Here is a 20,539-nt window from a genome sequence, read left to right as displayed (position 1 = left end):
AGATTTATTTCTAACGGTTATATCCGCGTTATTCCAAAGGAGAACTTTGTGGGGGGAAAAGCAATGGACAAAACACAATTTCCACGAGAGAAGGCATTGCTGATGAAAGTTAGATAATGAGATGGGTAACTTGCTAGGTAAAAAGTTACACTTTAATAGGAAAGACAGGCCACCGAGTTTGTTGAAGATATTATTAGGAATGAAAAACCATAACGACACTGGATTCACAAGGCATCTTTTCAGCCAGTTTACTTTAAAGGTGTTTATAGTATCAGCAAAATCTAAAAAGTCAAGGCCACCTTCACCTCTGGAATTAGAGAGTACTTCTTTTTTCAATTTGTGAGGCCTATTTTTCCAAATAAAATCCAAAAATATTTTGTTAATTTCCATTATAGCTTTATCATTGATAAACAAAGAAAGAGCAGGGTATACAAAGCGAGAGAGCCCTTCCACCTTAGATAAAAGGACTCTACCGTATAATGAAAGATCTCTCTGAAGCCAGATGTTAAAGACGTTTTTAGTTTTTGTCATTTTATCAGAAAAGTTTAAAAGATGTCTGGTAACTGGATTTTTAGTGCTATGGATACCTAGATATTTTGCACAGTTTTTAACAGGGATCCCCTCCAATGATGTCTCATCTATATCATGAATTGAGATAATTTCGAAATATTAAGTTTTAGACCCGAAGCACAGGAAAATTGTTCCACCAATTCCAGAGCATTAGGTAACTGTTTTTTATCCTCCAAGAATAGTGTGGTGTCGTCAGCTAACTGTGCAATTTTAAACTCTCGATCAAATATAGAGATTCCTGTCAAACTTTCATTTTGGTTAATCCTTAGACAAAGTAGTTCAGTGGCTAAAAGAAATAAAAACGGGGAGATTGGACAGCCCTGTCTGACTCCACGATGGATGTCAAACCTTTTTGGATGTATCAAAGTTAACGATCACTGAGCTGTTAATATCTCTATAAAACATGGTTACAGTATCAATAAATGATTTACCGAATCCAAATAACTCTAGAATGCGAAAAAGAAATTTGTGTTCTAAGGAATCAAAAGCTTTTTGAAAATCAAGAAAAAGTATGAGACCGTCTGAGTGAATTAAATTAGAGTAATCTAGCACATCTAACACTAACCTTATATTATTAGATATGTGACGGCCTTTCATGAAGCCCGACTGAGATTCTGAAATAATGTTATTTAGACCAGTACGTAATCTTTTAGCATAAACAGAGGCTAACATTTTATAATCTAATGTTAAAAGAGTAATAGGCCGCCAATTGTCAATTAATAAAGGGTCCTTGCTTGACTTGGGTATTAGGGATATAACTCCCTGTTTCATTGTAGAGGTCATCTCTCCCTGACTGATGCATTCCTTATACATATGAAATAAAGGCAATTTAATAAACTCCCAAAAGTGAAGATAGAATTCTACTGAAAGCCCGTCAATACCAGGGGATTTACCTATTTTCATTGAGTGCAGAGCTTGATTAATTTCCTCTATTGACAAATCAGCGTCACAAATTCGACTAAACTCACGATCAATAATTGGTATACGGTGTTTAATTGTATTAATAAATTTCTCACAGCTGTCATAGTTAAATTCAGGTGTATAAAGATTGCTGTAAAATTTGCTAACAAATTCTGATATTTCTTTAGGGTCTTTAGAGGTAACTCCATCGATGTTAAGCGCTGAAAGAGCTTTCCTCTGACCGTTTCTTTTTTCCAGGGCAAAAAAATAGTTAGAATTCTTCTCCCCCTCCTCAAGCCATTTCACTCGAGATCTAATATATGCACATTTGGCCATCTCTAAATAAGCTATTAAAAATAAAAATTAATTTTTTATTTCCATATCTTCTTCTTCTGTAATCTTATCTTTAGCTAGTAAAACATTAAGTCTATTAACCAACTCTGAATCGGTTTTATGTTTAATATTTTTAAGTTCCTTACTTCTTTTAACTGCAATATATCTAGCTTTATATTTAAAGAACTCCCAGTTTTTTTTTATAATCTCTGGTTGATCCGGTAAATAATTATTTGGTAAGATTGATGATACTATTATTAAATTGTTTGTCTTGTAACAAGGTATTATTAAGTTTCCAATAGCCCCTCATTCTCGGGTTATCATTGATGTCACTCAATTTTATTGCAACTAATTTATGATCTTATAAGGGGGCAGTGACATGAGAAACATCTTTTACATATTTAAGGATAGAAGATGAAATTAGAAAAAAGTCAATCCTAGATCTAAGAGATAAACTTCTATTGGACCAGGTAAAATCTTTTGTAGAAGGATTAAAGAACCGCCATGCATCAGTAAGAGAGAGATCGGAGCACAGGGAAAAAATTTGATCATTATTCATCCTGCTATCAAGTCTAGGGGGGGGTATCGTCCTATATTATTATATTTTTTGTGTAACTTTTTAAGCTTGTCCACTAGATGAGAGAACATTACTCTATTGGATGCACGAGAGTTGTGTCCATATACACAACAAGCTATAAAGGTGGCGTCATCTTGTTTAATTACAGCACAAACCCATCTGCCTTCATCAGAACATACAGTTTCTAATACAGTCCCTTTAAATCTATGTAACATTATAGCAGTCCCAGCCGAGTGGCTGCTGCCATGGCTAAAGAAAATTGAGCTTCCCCATTGCGTTCTCCAAAATTTAACATCTGTTTCCCCTGAATGAATTTCTTGAAGAAAGATAAGATCAGCTGCACTTCTTTTACAAAACAAAAAAATTGCTTTTCTTTTCAGATTGTCCCGCAAACCTCTAACATTTAAAGTTACAACCGACAAGGAGTTAAACGAATACTCCATAACAAGAACCCCTAAACAAAATGAGAAAAAACAACAAAAAAGTTACTTTCTTTAGACTAGCTACCAGAATGTAAAGGGATAGGTGGATAATAACCAAAGCACATGTTATCGAGGTGATAAACAAATAAGGAGATTAATAGTAAAGGTAACAATAATTAAAGAAGAACAAAAATAGTTCCTATTTGTGCACAACTTAAAAGTTTTTGCACAGTTTATATTGTTAGTCGTCAAGTTTCATCTTTTCGATTTTTGCATGAGAAAAGTAACCAGTGCGAGCAGCAGCTTGGCTTACACGACATCAGCATAGAAGATTTGTTTCCCATCAATCAAAGCAAATGAGTTGCGAAAGGTTGCCTTCTTGCCCTCCTCCCTTGCCTTCTTCACAAGAGGCCACAGCTTATCCCGCGCTGCTCTATCTTCAGGAGACAGCGGCTCCGAGAGACGCAGTTTATTGTCAGTTAGAAACTTGCAACCTTTAGCAGCACTCCAAATGATGTCACGAATGCGGCGCTGTGAGAAGAGAATTATGATCGATCTGGTCTTTCCATCCGTCCGCTTCGGACCCAGACGATGAACGACATCGACACTGTCCTGTAGCCCGTCTCCGACTCCAGGAGCAATCTTCCCTAAGATGTTGAGGACCACACTTCGGACATCCTCATTGTCTTTTTCCGCAACGCCGTGCAACTTTAGAAACCATCGCCAACTGTAACGTCTACACTCCTGTACACTTGCTTTCAGTGATTTGTTTTCCTTTCTCAGAGCGTGGACCTCAGATTCCATATGAACGAGAGCCTCTTTATGCACGCCAACATCCAAAATAAGCTGTTGTACCGTCGCTGTTAGACTTTTGACTTGTTTGGAAGTTGCCTCGGTGGTAGTTTCAATCGCCGAAATCTTCTGGAACGTTTTGTCTAATTTAGAATCAAGCTCACGAATAGCCGCCAAGACATTCTCATTCCCGTTTCCACTAACGTTAGATTCTGCGCGTTTCGTTTTTTTAGCAGCTGGCCTCTGAGGAGTATCCGAGAGGGATGTGACAACCTCATTGTCGAAATTTGGACATGTGTCAAACCACTGTGATTCGGTATCTTTCTTAAGTTTAAATCCAGCACTACTCGAGGCTGATGCTGAATTCTCAAATTGATCAGTTGAGCCAGATGCGTCGGAAGACATGGTGTCAAGCCAAACTTGTTTAACTTTCTTCTTGCCTCTTTTTCCCATGCATAAAGATGTCAAATCAGAATCATATAACGTTTTCACGTATTTTTTTCACGTTATCACCAGTCCGATTAATAGGTTATATCACCACTTCACCTTTATTTCCCTGAAGAGCAAAGAAACACTACCACCTACACCGCCGCCATCTTGGCCTCACAAATCTATATTAAATAAAGCAGCACCATTAAAAGCTTCAACCGCCATCTTCTATTGCATCAGCTGCAATACAGCCTTGCACTACAGCGTCCCAATGGTTAAACCGCGTTATTGCAGGCGTTATTAGTTGAAAATATCTGTCGACAATATCTGTTTTGACGTTTATCGATAATGTCAACTACATTTTTCAGCCCTAGGGAGATGAGTGAAGAGCTGTGCCTTATTTCTAACGTTACCTATATTTCACGACGAGTGTTCCACACAGTGTTAGAGCGAACACTAACAAATATTACTGGATTTCGTTCCTTAAAAGGCAACTGAGAGCTTTAATTCACTACAAAAATTTTAATTAATTGCGTTTGACACCCATATTTGGCAGAAAATAATACCACGCAGATCAATCATTTCACAACATGATAAACTTAACGTTACCACAGTTCAGAACCACGACTATCACAGAACCACGGTCAACGAAAGAATATTCAAATTAAAATCATAACAATTAGTTTTAGTCCAGTGATCTTCCTGATAGGCCAATTTAACGTTACTGGTAGAACACTCTAGAAATTCAACAGTTAACCTTGTAAAATGGCCTGTGCTTCGCGCGCGCAAAACTTTAGGCTTTGTCGAGTGTGCTCAGAAAGAAAATGCCTGTGAACGTGCATAAAAACAATTACAGTGCGCGAGACGTGATGATAGACAAAACTAAGCTTAATCGAGGCTTTACTACCTTTACATAATTTATAAAGTGGCATGACATTGGCAAAAATCAAAATACAAAAATCAGACGTCAGAGCTCGTTGGCTGTCTAATGTTAATTATTCATTATTACAGTGATTTGTGATCGAATAATAGATTAAACTAATAAACTGTATACATTGAAATCAATTTACAGTCTGATTTATCTGTATTACTATCAAGTTAAAGTATTAGACTTACCCCACGCTTGACTCTTCCACAAGTAAAATGGCGTTCGCATGTGGTCTGGACTCTGGTTCAGTCAAAACGACGGTTGCACGTAAACGGAGGTGTGGCTTGGTTAACTCTAAAAGAGAGTTATGTTTGCAACAACGCAAAATGACACCAACTCTTATTTAAAATGGACACTTCTGGTGTTAAACCCAATCTGTTTAGTGTTGATTCAACACTTTATTTTAATACTTTATTGTAACACTGGAAAATCAACACCGGTCAATTTACTGTGATGTTGACAATTTTACATTGTACTGGTTATCACTTGGTTTTTGACCAAGTGAAGCTCTTGAAACAATTCACAGAAGAGTATGTTGTCTGGAAAGAAATCAAGCATCACTGGCAAAGGCTCAAAAGAGACCATGCCTTTCTTAAAAATCTTTTAAAATAGGTTGCTGTTGATATAACTGTTTTTGTTCAGTACTTCGCTTATATTATGTGCTGCAATATTATATATATATATATATATATATATATATATATATATATATATATATATATATATAATACTTCAATGTGTATATTATATAATGTACTGACTGCTGCTTTGTAAATTTATGTAAGGAACAGGCAACTCTGGCCCTTTGCATTCTACTTTTTGAGGTTAATTAAGAGTTAACCTCCAACCCTAATCGAGCACATCTGAAAATTTGAACCAAAGTCTTCAGGTTTACTTATAGACAATAGGCAGGAGGGTTTGAGGTTGGAGCTAAATCTGCAGGACAGTGGACGCTGAGGGCCAGAGTAAACCATCACTGCTTTAAATAACGCAGAACATAAGCTGACCCGACTGTCCATTAAACAACTTTATTTGAATGGTTTGTGTTTTTTGTTTTACTTTCAGACCAGCACTGGAGAACGCCTGACAATGGGATGTTGAGACTTCTTCCTCTGGTTGAGAAAAAGCTACACCACATCAGTGATCACATCTTCTGTTCTTCAACTGAACAAACTGTTTAGACGAGGAAGAAGAACACGAACATGATAGAGACGTACAGGGAAGAGCAAGAAACCAGTTTAGCTGTGATAATGAATCATTATTTTCCAACACAATATCAAATCTGTTTTCTGTAGGTTACTGAATATGATTCTCTGGCACTCGTGTTGTGGCTTCAGCAGCTGTGAATGGATTCATATGATGGTAACGTATTTTTGAAGACACATTTTTATTTATCTTGAATCTCATTTTTCTTTATGCTGCTACTTTATCAACTTTATGCTTTGTCCTCCAATAAAGTGTTGTTTAATAAAGTATGGCGACTATTGTGTATTAAAAGTGGTGTTTGGTACAGTAAATATACATTTTTATTTGAGAAATTTTCATTTCTTATTTCTTTAGTTTAATTAATTTAAAAATAACTACATATAATTAATAACTTATAAATAACTACATATAATTAAAAATAATAATAATTACAACTGGCCTGTTGGAGTATGCTTTTACTTCTACAAAAAGGGCAGATTAGGTACCTAGTCTTATTATTTTTTATTTCATAAATTAATCAGATGATTTAGATTAATTCACAAATAACACACACGTAAATGCGGTGGACAAAAAATAAATAGGGGTGCACTATCTAAGCTTTCACATTGCCTTTTAAGTCTAGTAATTTACATAATCATAGCAGACGCTTTTGTCCAAAGCAGCTTTAAAAGTGAGGAAAACAACGAAACCGTTATAAAGATAAAATAATAATAGGCTACATAGATACGTTTCAACCGTTTTTAGAAACACACACACACACACACACACACACACACACACACACACACACACACACACACACACACACACACACACACACACACACACACACACACACACACACACACACACACAGAGTGTGAGCAATGTTCTTATTGGGTGTTTACGCGTTTGTCACAGAAACTATAAATATTTAATCATAATCACGACAAATATTAGAGAAAAATACAATATGATGTATGCCAGAATCTTGCGCATCAAAACAAACTTGTCCTTCCTCCATCACGGTTGAACTCGCACTAGATCCAGCAAGGGTGAGCTCGAGCTCTAGCTCCTCCCATTTGGCTCTGCATCGAGCACCATCTCACCTGCCTATTACGTCTCGTCTTTCCATTGGACTGGTTATACACGTGCTTCACGACGCAATCACGCAGGGCGTTCCCACCGCGTCTCGACGCAGCTCGAGTTCCCTTGAAAGGGAAGCTGATGTTTCGCCATGTAATCAGACAGTCGATTCCTAAGTTCCGATACAAAATAGTAGTAAGTATTTCACAGAAACTTTTATAAAACCGTAGACAGGAATGTGTGTACTAGCTACTTGATGGAAAAGATGGAGGAGTTTGTGAATCGGTTGGATATCTAACGTTAGACTAAATTTGGATCAAGGGGACTTTTTATGTCTTGAGGCCCTTTACAGGTGACGTCCACATTAATACTTTTTTTCTGAAAGGACGTGTTTGACATTTTTCATCCTGTAGTAAAGGAACGGGGTTTCTTTTGTGTATCGTGCTGTAAGTTAGGCTATGTGATGATTTTTCAAATTACCTTTTTGAGTGAACGCATCGATGTCATTATCTATTTACCTCCAACTCTCATGATCAGATCAATGATAAAGATGTTTAATTAAGTTTAATTACTTTAGTTTTGTGTTTGTTCGTCATTTACATCCAGTGTCAGTGGAGATCAGACTGTTTCAACTGTTCAGCTTCATCATGGATGACAGACAAACATCCAGAGATGAAGATTTTTCTCCAGTTTGCAGGTACTTTAAATGAATACATTAAATAACCCTTTATAGACCCATAATAAAAGAGATGTCTGTTTTAAATGAATTTCTTGAAAACAATGTCTAAACCCTCCTCAAGTGCTTTTCATCCAAACAGAATGAAAATCTTACATATTATGATTATCATCAAAAACTAATTAAATCTGTTCTGTTATAGTTCAGTTCAGCAGGAGAGATCAGAACCAGCGCCCAGCTGTGTGTCTTTGAGGAGTGACGGGTCTATGGGTCATCTAATAGATTTTAAGAATGACAATACACAGGCTGATCTCAGGTAGGCTACAACATTTCTTAAAGACATGATTAACATTTTAATATTATGGTGTTTTGTATTTTGTATTTATGATATTCATAATAGACATTGTCTTCACCTGATGCAAGAGAGACATATCTATGAGTGTTCCAATTTCATGGCTTGGAATCAGATAAATAGCATTTTATTGAAAGAGATGCTTATATTATTTGAAACACCCAGCTTTTGTGGTCATTTTAAATGGACTGCAGTCCTTTTTGTTGGTACCTGGGCGTTGTGGAATTGCAGGTAATGTGCAGCAGTGCTGCTGTGGCCTTACATGTATATTCAGAGCTCAAAAAAATACCCTATTCTATATTCTGACCTCAAACCCATTATGACCTCAAACCCATTATAACCTCCTCCAAAATGACTCCTCCAAAAATGACCAACAGATGGTATCAATGTAATACAATTAAAGGGGTCATATGACGGTTCTAAAAAGAACATTATTTTGTGTATTTGGTTTAATGCAATGTGTTTATGCGGTTTTAGGTTAAAAAACAAACATACTCATTATTCTACACATACTGTACATTATTGTTGCTTCTCTATGCCCCGCCTTTCTGAAATGCATTGATTTTTACAAAGCTCATCGTTCTGAAAAGCGCGGCGTGCTCTGATTGGCCAGCTAGCCAGTACATTGTGATTGGCCCGATAACCTTAAAGGGGTGGTATAATGCTCTTTTCACAAGATGTAAAATAAATCTTTGATGTCCCCAGTGTGTGTATGTGAAGTTTTAGCTCAAAATACCCCACAGATATTTTATCCTTTTACCTCACACAGACATGCACTGAAAATGTCAATGTTTATGTTCAAACCAGAGTCAGACAATAATGGAGAGACTCAAGAAGTGACAACATGTAGAATGCAACAGTACATTTCTGAATGGTTAGTTGATGAATTTAGGTAGCTTATGTGTTATCTTCTATTCATTGATTAGCATTTTTTAAGGACTTCGTCTTCAACATTACACACTAACTAAAGTTAAAAAAGTGAAATCATAATCAACCACCCCTTCAAGCGTGTGACGGAAATGTCTCGCCCCTTACCATATTTGGAACATCAGCTCCAGAAGCAATAAAGGCATGTGATCATGTCAGAACTACCTTATCAATTCGAGCCCGATTCTGATCCGGAAAATGCAGATGTCCAAGATGAGCGATCATCTTTGCATGGCGGCGCTGGCGGCAACAATAATACAGCGAGAACAAAAGTTACGACATTGTTTCTACTCAGACAATTCATGGGACCATATCATCTGAACATATTTCCAAATGAAATAACCTTTTATAGGCCCATAATAAAAGAGATGTCTGTTTTAAATGAATTTCTTGAAAACAATGTCTAAACCCTCCTCAAGTGCTTTTCATCCAAACAGTATGAAGATCTTGCATATGATGATTATCATCAAAAACTAATTAAATCTATTTTGTTATAGTTCAGTTCAGCAGGAGAGATCAGAACCAGCGCCCAGCTGTGTGTCTTTGAGGAGTGACGGGTCTATGGGTCATCCAATAGATTTTAAGAATGACGATACACAGACTGATCTCAGGTAGGCTATAACATTTCTTAAAGACATTTAAATATTTGAATAAAAGAGATTTTTGAATAGTCAGTAGCAAATTCTTAAAATATAAAAAAAACATACTTACAGGCTGTGTGTGAGTCAGAAGCGCCAGAATGCACAAGCAAATATGGACTTGCCCCACTTTTTAGAATCAGCTTTGTGCACGGCCTGCCTTGTACTCTCGCAGGGTCTGGAAACAGTCCTCCGAAAATTGCGCATCACACAGTCGAATATTTTAGTTGTACTGTTCTGGAACAGTTGTAAATAAAGTTTAAGCATTGTTTTCTAATTGTGTCCTCTTTTGGACACGTCTCCACGACATGGCGGCGCTGGCGGCAACAATAATACAGCGAGAACAAAAGTTACGCCTTCTTTCTTTGCGTATACATTTATTTATGAAACTCTGCCCCCACTCTCTGACCTAGATTTGTTGGGGCGAGTTTGAAAGAAGAGTTTTAGGAAGGCGTGGCTGAGCCTTTATAACTTTTATAAAGAATATCTCTTAAGGTTTTACACTTTGAGCTTTGTAACTCTGCAGATCTTATACTTGCACTAACAGCTACATAACACACTAAAGAAAAAGGAAAACAAGAAATCGCATCATATGACCTTTAAACTTTATGAAATTAATCCTGTTGTTGATAGAAAACATTGTTTCTACTCTGATAATCACTGGGACCAAATCATCTGCACATATTGCCAAATAGGCACAAGGTTTTGTTATCAGTTGAAGATCCTCCTTTATGCCTCTTATGACAGAGTCCACTATCTTTAAAGCAGATTTTAACGGAATGCGATGGTTTTAACTCCTCTAGGACTCTGTTTTTATTCTGTTGATTCGTATTAATAGATTTTTTTTTTATTAAGTGAGGCTGAATTAGTTTAAAAACTTTTGTAAATTTAGTTTTTAGTTTATTTCTCTTTTTATATTTTGCTACTTTTATTCTCACCATTAAAATAGCTCTGACAACTGACATGATGTTAAATTATAAGCAATCAATAAACAATGTATTATTTTAGTTTAATATGTACAATATATAACAAGCTTTCTCAAGCTAACACAAAGTTTGTCTTGACAAACTTTTTTTCATAGTTTTTGTTTTTAGTATTTTTACAGTTGTGCCCTTGAGCAGTTGATTTATTAATAAGTGCATTTACTTATTATCTGTTTTCAGAGGGTGACAGTGAATTATTAAGGTAATATAAAACAAATCCACCAATATCAGAGTGTCTGATTCTTGATTCTCTTCATGATGTTTAAGGTCAATCCCACCACAAAGATCAGCAGTAACAAAACCCGCCTGTAAGAAGAATGACCAATCTATGAATCAACTACAGGACTTTAACCCTCTGAGGTCGAGAAACGCGCCCACGCGTTTTGCTGGATTTTTTTCACATAGCAGCAACATAAACTTTAAAAAATCCGTCATTTATGGTCATATAAATAAAATAAATACATGATTATAAACTATAGAGGGTCTTCTTTTTTTTGTGTACACTCACATTAACATCAAAACCTTGTTTTTATTTTTAAATAAATAAAATAAACAGGGTGCGCTTTCAGCTCACTCTGTCTCCGCAAAAATCTTTCTGAAACAAGTCTGGAAAACTCAGCGAATACTTATCACACAACCATGAAACATGCGTCTAAAGAAAGCTTTAAATTTCTACTTTAAAATAAAACAGTTCACATTCAAAACAAATATTCTCCTGCAATGTAATCTGTATGAAACTAAAGAGAAGTACAGTTTCTCCCGTCTCATCTAATTATCTGTAATTAGTTCACGCCCTCTCGCAGAGCGCGCTATTCATAAGATAATGTGCTGAGGTGATATGCAAAATAAGGTAAACGCCCCCTGAAATGAGTTCACACCCACTCGCAGAGCGCGCTATTCATAAGATAATGTGCTGAGGTGATCTATGCAAAATAAGGTAAAAAGCCCCCTGAAATGAGTTCACACCCACTCGCAGAGCGCGCTATTCATAAGATAATGTGCTGAGGTGATCTATGCAAAATAAGGTAAAAAGCCCCCTGAAATGAGTTCACACCCACTCGCAGAGCGCGCTATTCATAAGATAATGTGCTGAGGTGATCTATGCAAAATAAGGTAAAAAGCCCCCTGAAATGCTTTAAAACCAGCAAGTTTCATTCACTCACTTTCCTGCGCCGTTGGAAGATGACACACAGCCCTTCAGCTCGTCCTGGATAGTGATGAAGAGTTCACTTTTTCCTCAGAAGAAGAACAGGACTCTGACAACGAACGTTTGTATTTTTGAAGAGCGACTTGATCCAGCCGTGGATATTTCGGATGAGTAAGTCTTTTTAAATTTACTTGCATTAGTTGACAAGCTATTTTGTATAAACGTAGGCTACATATTTTACTGGTTGGACCATTTCCATACTTGTCATTCAGAGTAATTATATTTAAATTGTCTAGGCTATGCTTTATAAAGTAGGAGAGAGGCTTCATGCAGTCTGTTTTCTTTCGTTTTTAATAGTTTTGTTTAAAATAACACATTTCGAGCTTTCTATATATTTCTCTGGTATTTTAGGCAAAGCTTATGAGTTTGGGTTCATTTATGAGGCCTCCAGTTCCTGCTATTTTTAATTCTTATGTTTTAAATACAGGCATTTGGTTGATGAAACAACTATTAAAATTAAGATACAATTAATACAAAACGAAATTCACTTTAAAGAAAGGCTTTATACAAAAAATAAACTTAATGAAATGGTCAAAATCTTCTCTGCCCACTCCATTTGTCTCGCGATTGCGCATGATCATGCTTTTCACTTTTCATAATAATCAACATAAATGAAATAAAAAAAAAATAATGATTTTATTTAAACCTAAATATGAACTAAATTGTTTTATTTAATTTTAATGACTAGGCTACAACACGTAGGCCAATTAGCCTACAGTACAGAGAAATTAGTTGACAAGCTATTTTAAATAAATGTAGGCTACAGATTTTACTGGTTGGACCATTTCCATTCAGAGTAATTTATATTTAAATGAAGAGTGCTTGCAAATATCTATTGCAAATGTGTGTATGTGCTGAAATGTGTAAATATGCCCAGCTGATGAATTGCAAATGTGTTAATGTTTGCGTTGTGCTATCTCCGTAATGGCCTATTGACACACAATATATGCCTACAGCACGTGTCTACAATTATTTGCATCAGTTATTCATATAGACTAATGGTAATATACTTTGAAATATTTATGTTATAATAGTTTTCAACTTTTTTTAAAACAGGAATGCTGCATCTCCTTCATCTGCAACTCGGAGGGCACGCAGCAACACAGTTGAACGTCAGAAAGAGTAAGTACATATTTACCAATGTTTGTGCAATTTTGTTTATATACTTATTACAATATGAGCCTGTATGAGTTTATTTATTTTTGGAGGTTGGTTGATAATGTTACATATTTTTTCTTTGTGCTATCTTATCAGCATGCTAATGCCCATCAGTTGTGCATGTGCTGGAATAGTACTCTATATGATAATAATAGTTTTCAACTTTTTTTGAAAGGAATGATGTAGGTTGCTCACTCTCACCTCTCACTGCAACTCGCACTAAGAGGGCACGCAGCAACACAGACAGAAATCAGAAGGAGTAAGTACATATTTACCCACTATTTTACAGATGTTAGACCAATTTTGTTTATATACTTGTTATGTATGCACAATATTACAATTAGTGATTGGTAATGTTAGTATAAAAGAGCTTATTTTTGTTGTTTTACCAAAATGCTGACTGTCCATCAGTTATGCATGTGCTGGCATAGTACTTTGTTCAACCTTTATTAATATTAATATTATTATTTTTATAGGAATGTGGTAGCATCACTCTCACCCTCACCTGCAACTCGCACTGGGAGGGCACGCGACAGGTGTCGTTCAGTTTTGAGAACAACTGAAAAGTAAGTACACTTATTCCCTTTCTTTCAGATATTAGTATAATTCTGTTTACATATTCTGGTTTTACATAGTCCATACAAACATTATGTGTCTGTATGGCTTTGCATCTGGCCAATGTTACTTATTATGATTGAAATGCAGTTGTTATATTTTGTGTAATAAACATGCTCACAGTTGTTTGTTTGTTTTACAGCTATAAAGGTGATGGTGATCATCAGACACCTGTTGCAAAGAGGGCCAAGACAAACATTCAGACAAGCAACAAGCAGTCTACTCTGTCATGGAAAACAGAGACTGACATTGATATGGTTCCACAGACTCTGAGATTCCTGCCTGCACGGGAACCTGGACCACAGCTGAGTTTAAAACATTGCAAATTTAAAACATTTAGTTCCTCCTCATAGAGGAATTACAATAAAACAGTGAAAAACAAAACCTTTGAATCTCCTCTTTGTTCAGGCTGCCTCTCTTGATGGCCCATTAGTCATTGGGGGAGTGTCTATGTCACACCCCTGGTCTGAATCTCATTAATATTGATGAGCGATTACCCCTCCCACGCATAAACCTCTTCTGACAAAAAAAACTGTTTTACAATGTTTAAATCAATGTATTGTTTTAAGAGAACGATCAGGCAGGATGAATTTCACATCATTTTGAAGCCAGAACTAGAAACGACAACATATATTAGTCAAGAGTCTTGTGGGCACATATTTAGAATGTGTTTTGTGTTCTTAAAAAAAGAAAGTTGCTGAAATTTTTTTTAAATAACCACGCATAAACATTATTCTCTTAAAAATACAAAGATTTACAAGCATGTTGATCAGATATTATGCTAGCCCTGTTTGTGTTATATAGAGTGAATTTACACTTTTGCTATTAACATGTTTATAAATAACTGAAAAAAAAACAAATGCCAGAGCATGTCAGAACACCTCCAGGGCCCCAAAAACACCTCAGACCTCAGAGGGTTAATGAAAGCAGGGATGCTGGTGTCAGGTAAAGTGTGGAATTTTAGATTGAGATCAAAATTAAAACACATTAATAATTAACACATTTCCTAAATATTATGATATGTTCTTGGTCATGATACAGAGAATAAATAAGACATTTTACTCTATATATTTATCTCTATATTTAACTTATGTAATACATGTAACATGGAATTTGAATTTTGCAGCCATGAAGTCCTCAACACATTTAGATCAAATCTGATGAAGAAGTTTAAGTGTCTGAATGAGGGAACAGCAAAGCAGGGAAACCCAACACTCCTGAATGAGATCTACACAGAGCTCTACATCACAGAGGGTGACAGTGGAGAGATCTGTAATGAACATGAGGTGAGACAGATTGAGACACAATCCAGGAGAGCAGCAACAGAGGACAAACCCATCAAATGCAATGACATCTTTAAACCTTTACCTGGACAATACAAACCCATCACAACTGTGCTGACAAAGGGAGTCGCTGGCATTGGAAAAACAGTCTCTGTGCAGAAGTTCATCCTAGACTGGGCTGAAGGCAAAGTGAATCAGGACGTCCAGCTCATATTTCCACTACCTTTCAGAGAGATCAATTTGATGAAGGGCAAAACATTCAGTCTTTCAGATCTTCTTCATGTGTTTTTTCCTGAAACAAAAGAAATGGAAATATCCAGTGACAAATATAAAGTGTTGTTCATCTTTGATGGTCTGGATGAGTGTCGTCTTCCCTTACATTTTCAAAGGAATGAGACTCTACGAGATGTAAACAAAAATAAATCAGTGGACGCACTGCTGACGAACCTCATTGCGGGGAATCTGCTTCCCTCTGCTCTGATCTGGATCACCTCTAGACCAGCAGCAGCCGATCTCGTCCCCTCTGAGTGTGTCCATCGAGTGACAGAGGTACGAGGCTTCAATGAGCCACAGAAGGAGGAATACTTCAGGAAGAGAATCAGTGATCAGAGTCTGGCCAATACAATCATCTCACACCTGAAGTCATCAAGGAGCCTCTACATCATGTGCCACATCCCAGTGTTCTGCTGGATCTCAGCCACTGTTCTAGAGAAGATGTTGAGTGAAGCAGAGAGTGGAGAGATTCCCAAGACTCTCACTCAAATGTACACACACTTCCTGATCCTTCAGTCCAACATAAAACATGAGAAGGACTATGAGAAGAACCTGACAAATGAAGACATGATCCTCAAACTGGGGAAAGTGGCTTTTCAGCAGCTTGTGAAAGGAAATGTGATCTTCTGTGAGGAAGACCTGAGAGAGTGTGGCATTGATGTGACAGAAGCATCAGTGTACTCAGGATTGTGCACTCAGATCTTCAGAGAGGAGTCAGGCCTGTATCAGGCGAAAGTCTTCTGCTTTGTTCATCTGAGTGTTCAGGAACATCTAGCAGCTTTATATGTGCACCTCTGCTTCACAAACAACAACAGAAATGTATTTGACATAGTCTCTATAACAGGTGTGTTGTCTATATTTAAGAACTGGTTTAAACTCGATTTACCAGAATATGTTTCATTTTCTGAGCTCCATGAGAGAGCCGTGAATGAGGCTCTACAGAGTAAAAATGGGCATCTGGACCTTTTCCTGCGCTTCCTTCTGGGTTTGTCAGTGGAGTCTCATCAGATTCTCCTTCAGGGACTAATGACACTGAGAAGAAGGAGTTCTGACAGCAATGAGAAAACAGTTGAGTACATCAAGGAGAAGATCAGGACCATTGACTCTCCAGAGAAATCCATCAATCTGTTCCACTGTCTGAATGAACTGGGTGACCAGTCACTAGTGGAGGAAATACAACAGTATCTGAAATCTGGAACAATAAGTGAAGCCAGACTCTCTTCATCTCAGTGGTCAGCTGTAGGTTTTGTGTTGTTGACATCAGAGAAGAGTCTGGAGAAGTTTGATATTAATACATTTGTTGGAGAAAACAATAAAGCTGAAAAACTGAAGGTTCTTCAGAAGCTGCTGCCCGTGATTTAAAGTTCAGTAAGTATCAGTGAAAACTATCACTTTACTGTTAAAACAAAAGAAAATCAAAAGATCATAAATCTAAGAAACATACGAACATTTATTGTATCAGTAATAGGAGCAATATGGCAGCATACTTGTTTTTATTGTTTTTCTGATTTTTTAAAATTTGAATTTATCTATTTTATTGATGTGAATAATGACGGGGAGATGTGATTGGGAAACAATACAAGCTGACTCAAACTTGTGTTAAAGCACCTGACAGCCAATGTCTTCAACATGAGGATTCATTTAAAATAAACAAGTTTAATGTTACAAATGAATAAGTACTTAAACCATTTATATGGATTTGATCCACGTTAAAAGTTAATTCTTTATTGTTGCAAATTTGACAATGAAACTTGACTACTTAGTTGAGGTTTTCATTAAAGGGTTAGTTCACCCAAAAATGAAAATTATGTAATTAATGACTCACCCTCATGTCGTTCCAAGCCCGTAAGACCTCCGTTCATCTTCGGAACAGTTTAAGATATTTTAGATTTAGTCCGAGAGCTTTCTGTCCCTCCATTGAAAATGTATGTACGGTATACTGTCCATGTCCAGAAAGGTAATAAAAACATCATCAAAGTAGTCCATTTGACATCAGTGGGTTAGTTAGAAGTTTGACCACACACATGACCAGCGTCGGCCAATAGTGAGCTTACGTGTGACGTATAACACAGAAGCGCTACGCTGTTACACTACGTGAACTAACTCGAGGCCCAGAGAGAAGGAAATTAATAGTGGAATAAAGTGGTTTTTTTTTTTTTTTTGCGCACAAAAAGTATTTTCGATGCTTCAAAAACTTCTAACTAACCCACTGATGTCACATGGACTACTCTGATGATGTTTTTATTACCTTTCTGGACATGGCCAGTATACCGTACATACATTTTCAATGGAGGGACAGAAAGCTCTCGGACTAAATCTAAAATATCTTAAACTGTGTTCCGAAGATGAACGGAGGTCTTACGGGCTTGGAACGACATGAGGGTGAGTCATTAATGACATAATTTTCATTTTTGGGTGAACTAATCCTTTAACATTTTAAGTATTACATATTAAACAGACAAACAAAGCCCAACTCTTATAATAGAGGTAAACAACATCAACTGGATAGAGCCAAAGACTGGACTAAAAAGGCAAAGGTCAAAATCTATAAATATGACATCATAATATATATAATAAAGCATGTATAATATGACATAGTAAAGCACAAATGTTATTTAAAAAAAAAGGCTATCATGGTTGAGATATCAGTTGATGGTAGTAAAATTCTTGTCATGGGAATAATTTTTCTTAATTATATGCTAGACAAACAGAGTGATTTATCACTGATCCAGTTTTCCTGGCAACAACGGACAAAAAATAAAATATTCATATAGCATGTTTATTGGTTATTCACCTGCAAGGGAGGCCAAGAATTCTAGCCCAAGAATGCGGTCTTACATTTAGAGCAAAGCATGGAGTTAGTTGGCTTAATTTTATGTTGTATATGTCGTGTCTGTTCAGAATCTTGTTCTTTTGCACACTGAGAGTTTGTTATCCTGAGTCCACACCATGTCCCATTTGTCTTTTATTCACACTTAACTCTCTCCAATTGTAATCTGTGACACCATTACCTCAAGGTTCCTGAGTAATTTTGAGACAATGCCATCCATTGGTGACCAAGTGCAGTGTTTTCTTTACTCCATCTACAAATTGTCTATTTTTTCTCAATTTTCTATTGCTTTTTGTTTTCAGTTCATAGTGTTTACCAAGTATGATTTTCATCTCTCTACAGTTTGAGTGATTGTGGAGTCACAGAGAAAGATTCTGCTGCTCTGACTTCAGTTCTGATATCAAACCCCTCACAACTGAGAAAACTGGATCTGAATAATAGAAACCTACGAGATCCGGGTGTGAAGCTTCTTTCTGTTGTACTGGAGGATCCTGACTGTAAACTGGAGAAACTCCGGTAAGATCATCTACAGTATATCATAGTCAGACATGTTAATGTCTTCTGTAAGACTAAATCAAGGTTCTACAAATCTGGCACTGGAGGGCCGCTGCCTTACTGAGTTACTTACCTTACTAAACTCTGCAGGACAGCGGCACTTCAAAACCGGATTTGAGGAACCCTGGACTAAATGCTTTGATGTCAATTTTAGGACTACCCCGCAGAAAATAAATTTCTTTCTCCGTATTTTTGTCTTCTTTTCTTTTTTGTATTCTTAATTTAAGATAAATTTAGCACAATAACTTAAAATGTTAAGTCTTGTATACTGAAAAATTCTTATGTATCTTGATTTAAGAATTTTTAGATATTAGATATTCAGACTACGTCTGGATCGGATTCAGAAGTTCAAGTCCAGCAACACCCCCAAAGCTTCACAGTCCTATACCTCGTCCTGCGTCGACATTTCATCAAGTAACATTAGGCAGTTTTGATTTTACATATGCGTCTGCTGACATACGTGACCCGTTCTGGCAAAATGAGTCGCAATGAGCAAATGTTCATGACTGAGCTACACCTGTTTGACTTTAATTGTCAAAGTCAATTTTGAGAAAAATCGAGTTAAACGTTTTCTGAAGGTTCCAAAACAAAATCATCTACCAACCATACCTTAAAACAGGGGTGGGCAAACTACGGCCCGCGGGCCACATACGGCCCCGTTAGGCTGTTTAATCCGGCCCGTCGAGTATTTAAAAAATTGTCTTAAGATCGCATTCATTTAGCCTTTTTCTTGCAATACTTTGCGTTATATATATATATTGCGTTGCATATATTTGACAATCGGAATATCAGATATTTCATGCCATAGCTAACAAATGTAAAAAAGGAAAAATGACATAAAAGCAGATCATCATTCATTCAGCGCTGTTGTGGCTGCGGTGTGTCACGTAACAAGCAATGACGCGTCACCATGGAAACCAAACAGACAGCGACTTGAGCGCATAGACTTGTTGCACGTTAATGTTTTTTCCTTTTTTGGAAACTCACAGAGAAAAAAAATGTTTGGTAACCGCTTGCACACCCGTTTAGTTTTTCCTTTGATTTGTCTGCTATTTAGTTTCTTTGCTCCTCTGGATTTGTGGATGTATCCTGACTGATTCCGTTTACCGACCTTTATCGCCCCCTGTCTGCCATGTACAGAACCCGGTTTTGTTCATTAAATGTTCTGATCTGCCTTTGCTTTTTATGTTTTATTTTAGTATACTTAAAAATAAATTTGTATATTCGTTTATTTCGTTTTTTCCACAAATGTATGACTTTTGGAAGTGTAAATTGATTGCCATATGCAGTTTTAATAAAGTTGAATTAATTTCTGTCATTTTTACTCTTCTAAGTGTACACTTGCAGGTGTTTTGTTTCTAATTTACTGTTAGGCCCATTAAATAATAATAAGGATAAACAATATTTAAAAAGTATAGGCTATAATTATCTAACATCTAACTAATTAAAAATTAACCTCAAAACATAACATGCTAAATGGGGGATATCTAGCATAAAAAATGTATTGTCAGAATGTCGTCTCTCAGTTGTTGAATTTCGCGCAGACGTTTCCACAACGTAAATGTGTTTGCTCAGCCCGATCTCATGAAAGTGCGAATACCACGAATTGTATTTGTAGTAGCCTACTTATGATACGCAGTTTTCGCGTGCATATGATACGCACTTTATGGCGTTTAATAGGCACGCACTCCGCACCCCTAATCCTAACCAAGGGGTTTACAGTGCGTAGCATATGCACGCAAAAAACATTCTTGGCGTATAAATGGCACGAGAAATAAAATTTGTGGTATAGATACGCACTTTCATGAGATTGTGTTTCA

General features: G+C 36.6%; 2 protein-coding genes, 1 long non-coding RNA gene and 1 pseudogene across 4 annotated transcripts in view; all 4 read left to right on the top strand.

Annotated features, from left to right (window-relative positions):
• Positions 1-20,539, top strand: part of LOC309510221 (NACHT, LRR and PYD domains-containing protein 3-like) — a 343,190-nt pseudogene that overhangs the window by 197,705 nt on the left and 124,946 nt on the right. The window lies entirely within an intron of this gene.
• On the top strand, positions 7,450-12,577 carry LOC309510219 (uncharacterized protein). The gene is made up of 4 exons (XM_082191252.1): positions 7,450-7,919; positions 8,101-8,214; positions 9,675-9,788; positions 11,066-12,577. Exons 1-4 carry the CDS (start codon positions 7,870-7,872, stop codon positions 11,262-11,264), a joined length of 477 nt encoding a protein of 158 aa, XP_082047378.1. The 5' UTR covers positions 7,450-7,869; the 3' UTR covers positions 11,265-12,577.
• LOC309510223 lies at positions 13,134-14,162 on the top strand. The gene is made up of 2 exons (XR_014210265.1): positions 13,134-13,729; positions 13,921-14,162. It is a non-coding gene; the product is annotated as an uncharacterized lncRNA (long non-coding RNA).
• LOC309510216 (NLR family CARD domain-containing protein 3-like) lies at positions 14,736-18,665 on the top strand. The gene is made up of 2 exons (XM_082191249.1): positions 14,736-16,702; positions 18,507-18,665. The coding sequence occupies exon 1, from the start codon at positions 14,885-14,887 to the stop codon at positions 16,694-16,696; it is 1,812 nt and encodes a 603-aa protein (XP_082047375.1). The 5' UTR covers positions 14,736-14,884; the 3' UTR covers positions 16,697-16,702; positions 18,507-18,665.

Source organism: Leuciscus leuciscus, assembly GCF_965113295.1.
Source record: "Leuciscus leuciscus genome assembly, contig: SUPER_11_unloc_5, whole genome shotgun sequence".
Taxonomy (NCBI): Eukaryota; Metazoa; Chordata; class Actinopteri; order Cypriniformes; family Leuciscidae; genus Leuciscus; species Leuciscus leuciscus.
This window is presented reverse-complemented; position numbering and strand designations above follow the sequence as displayed.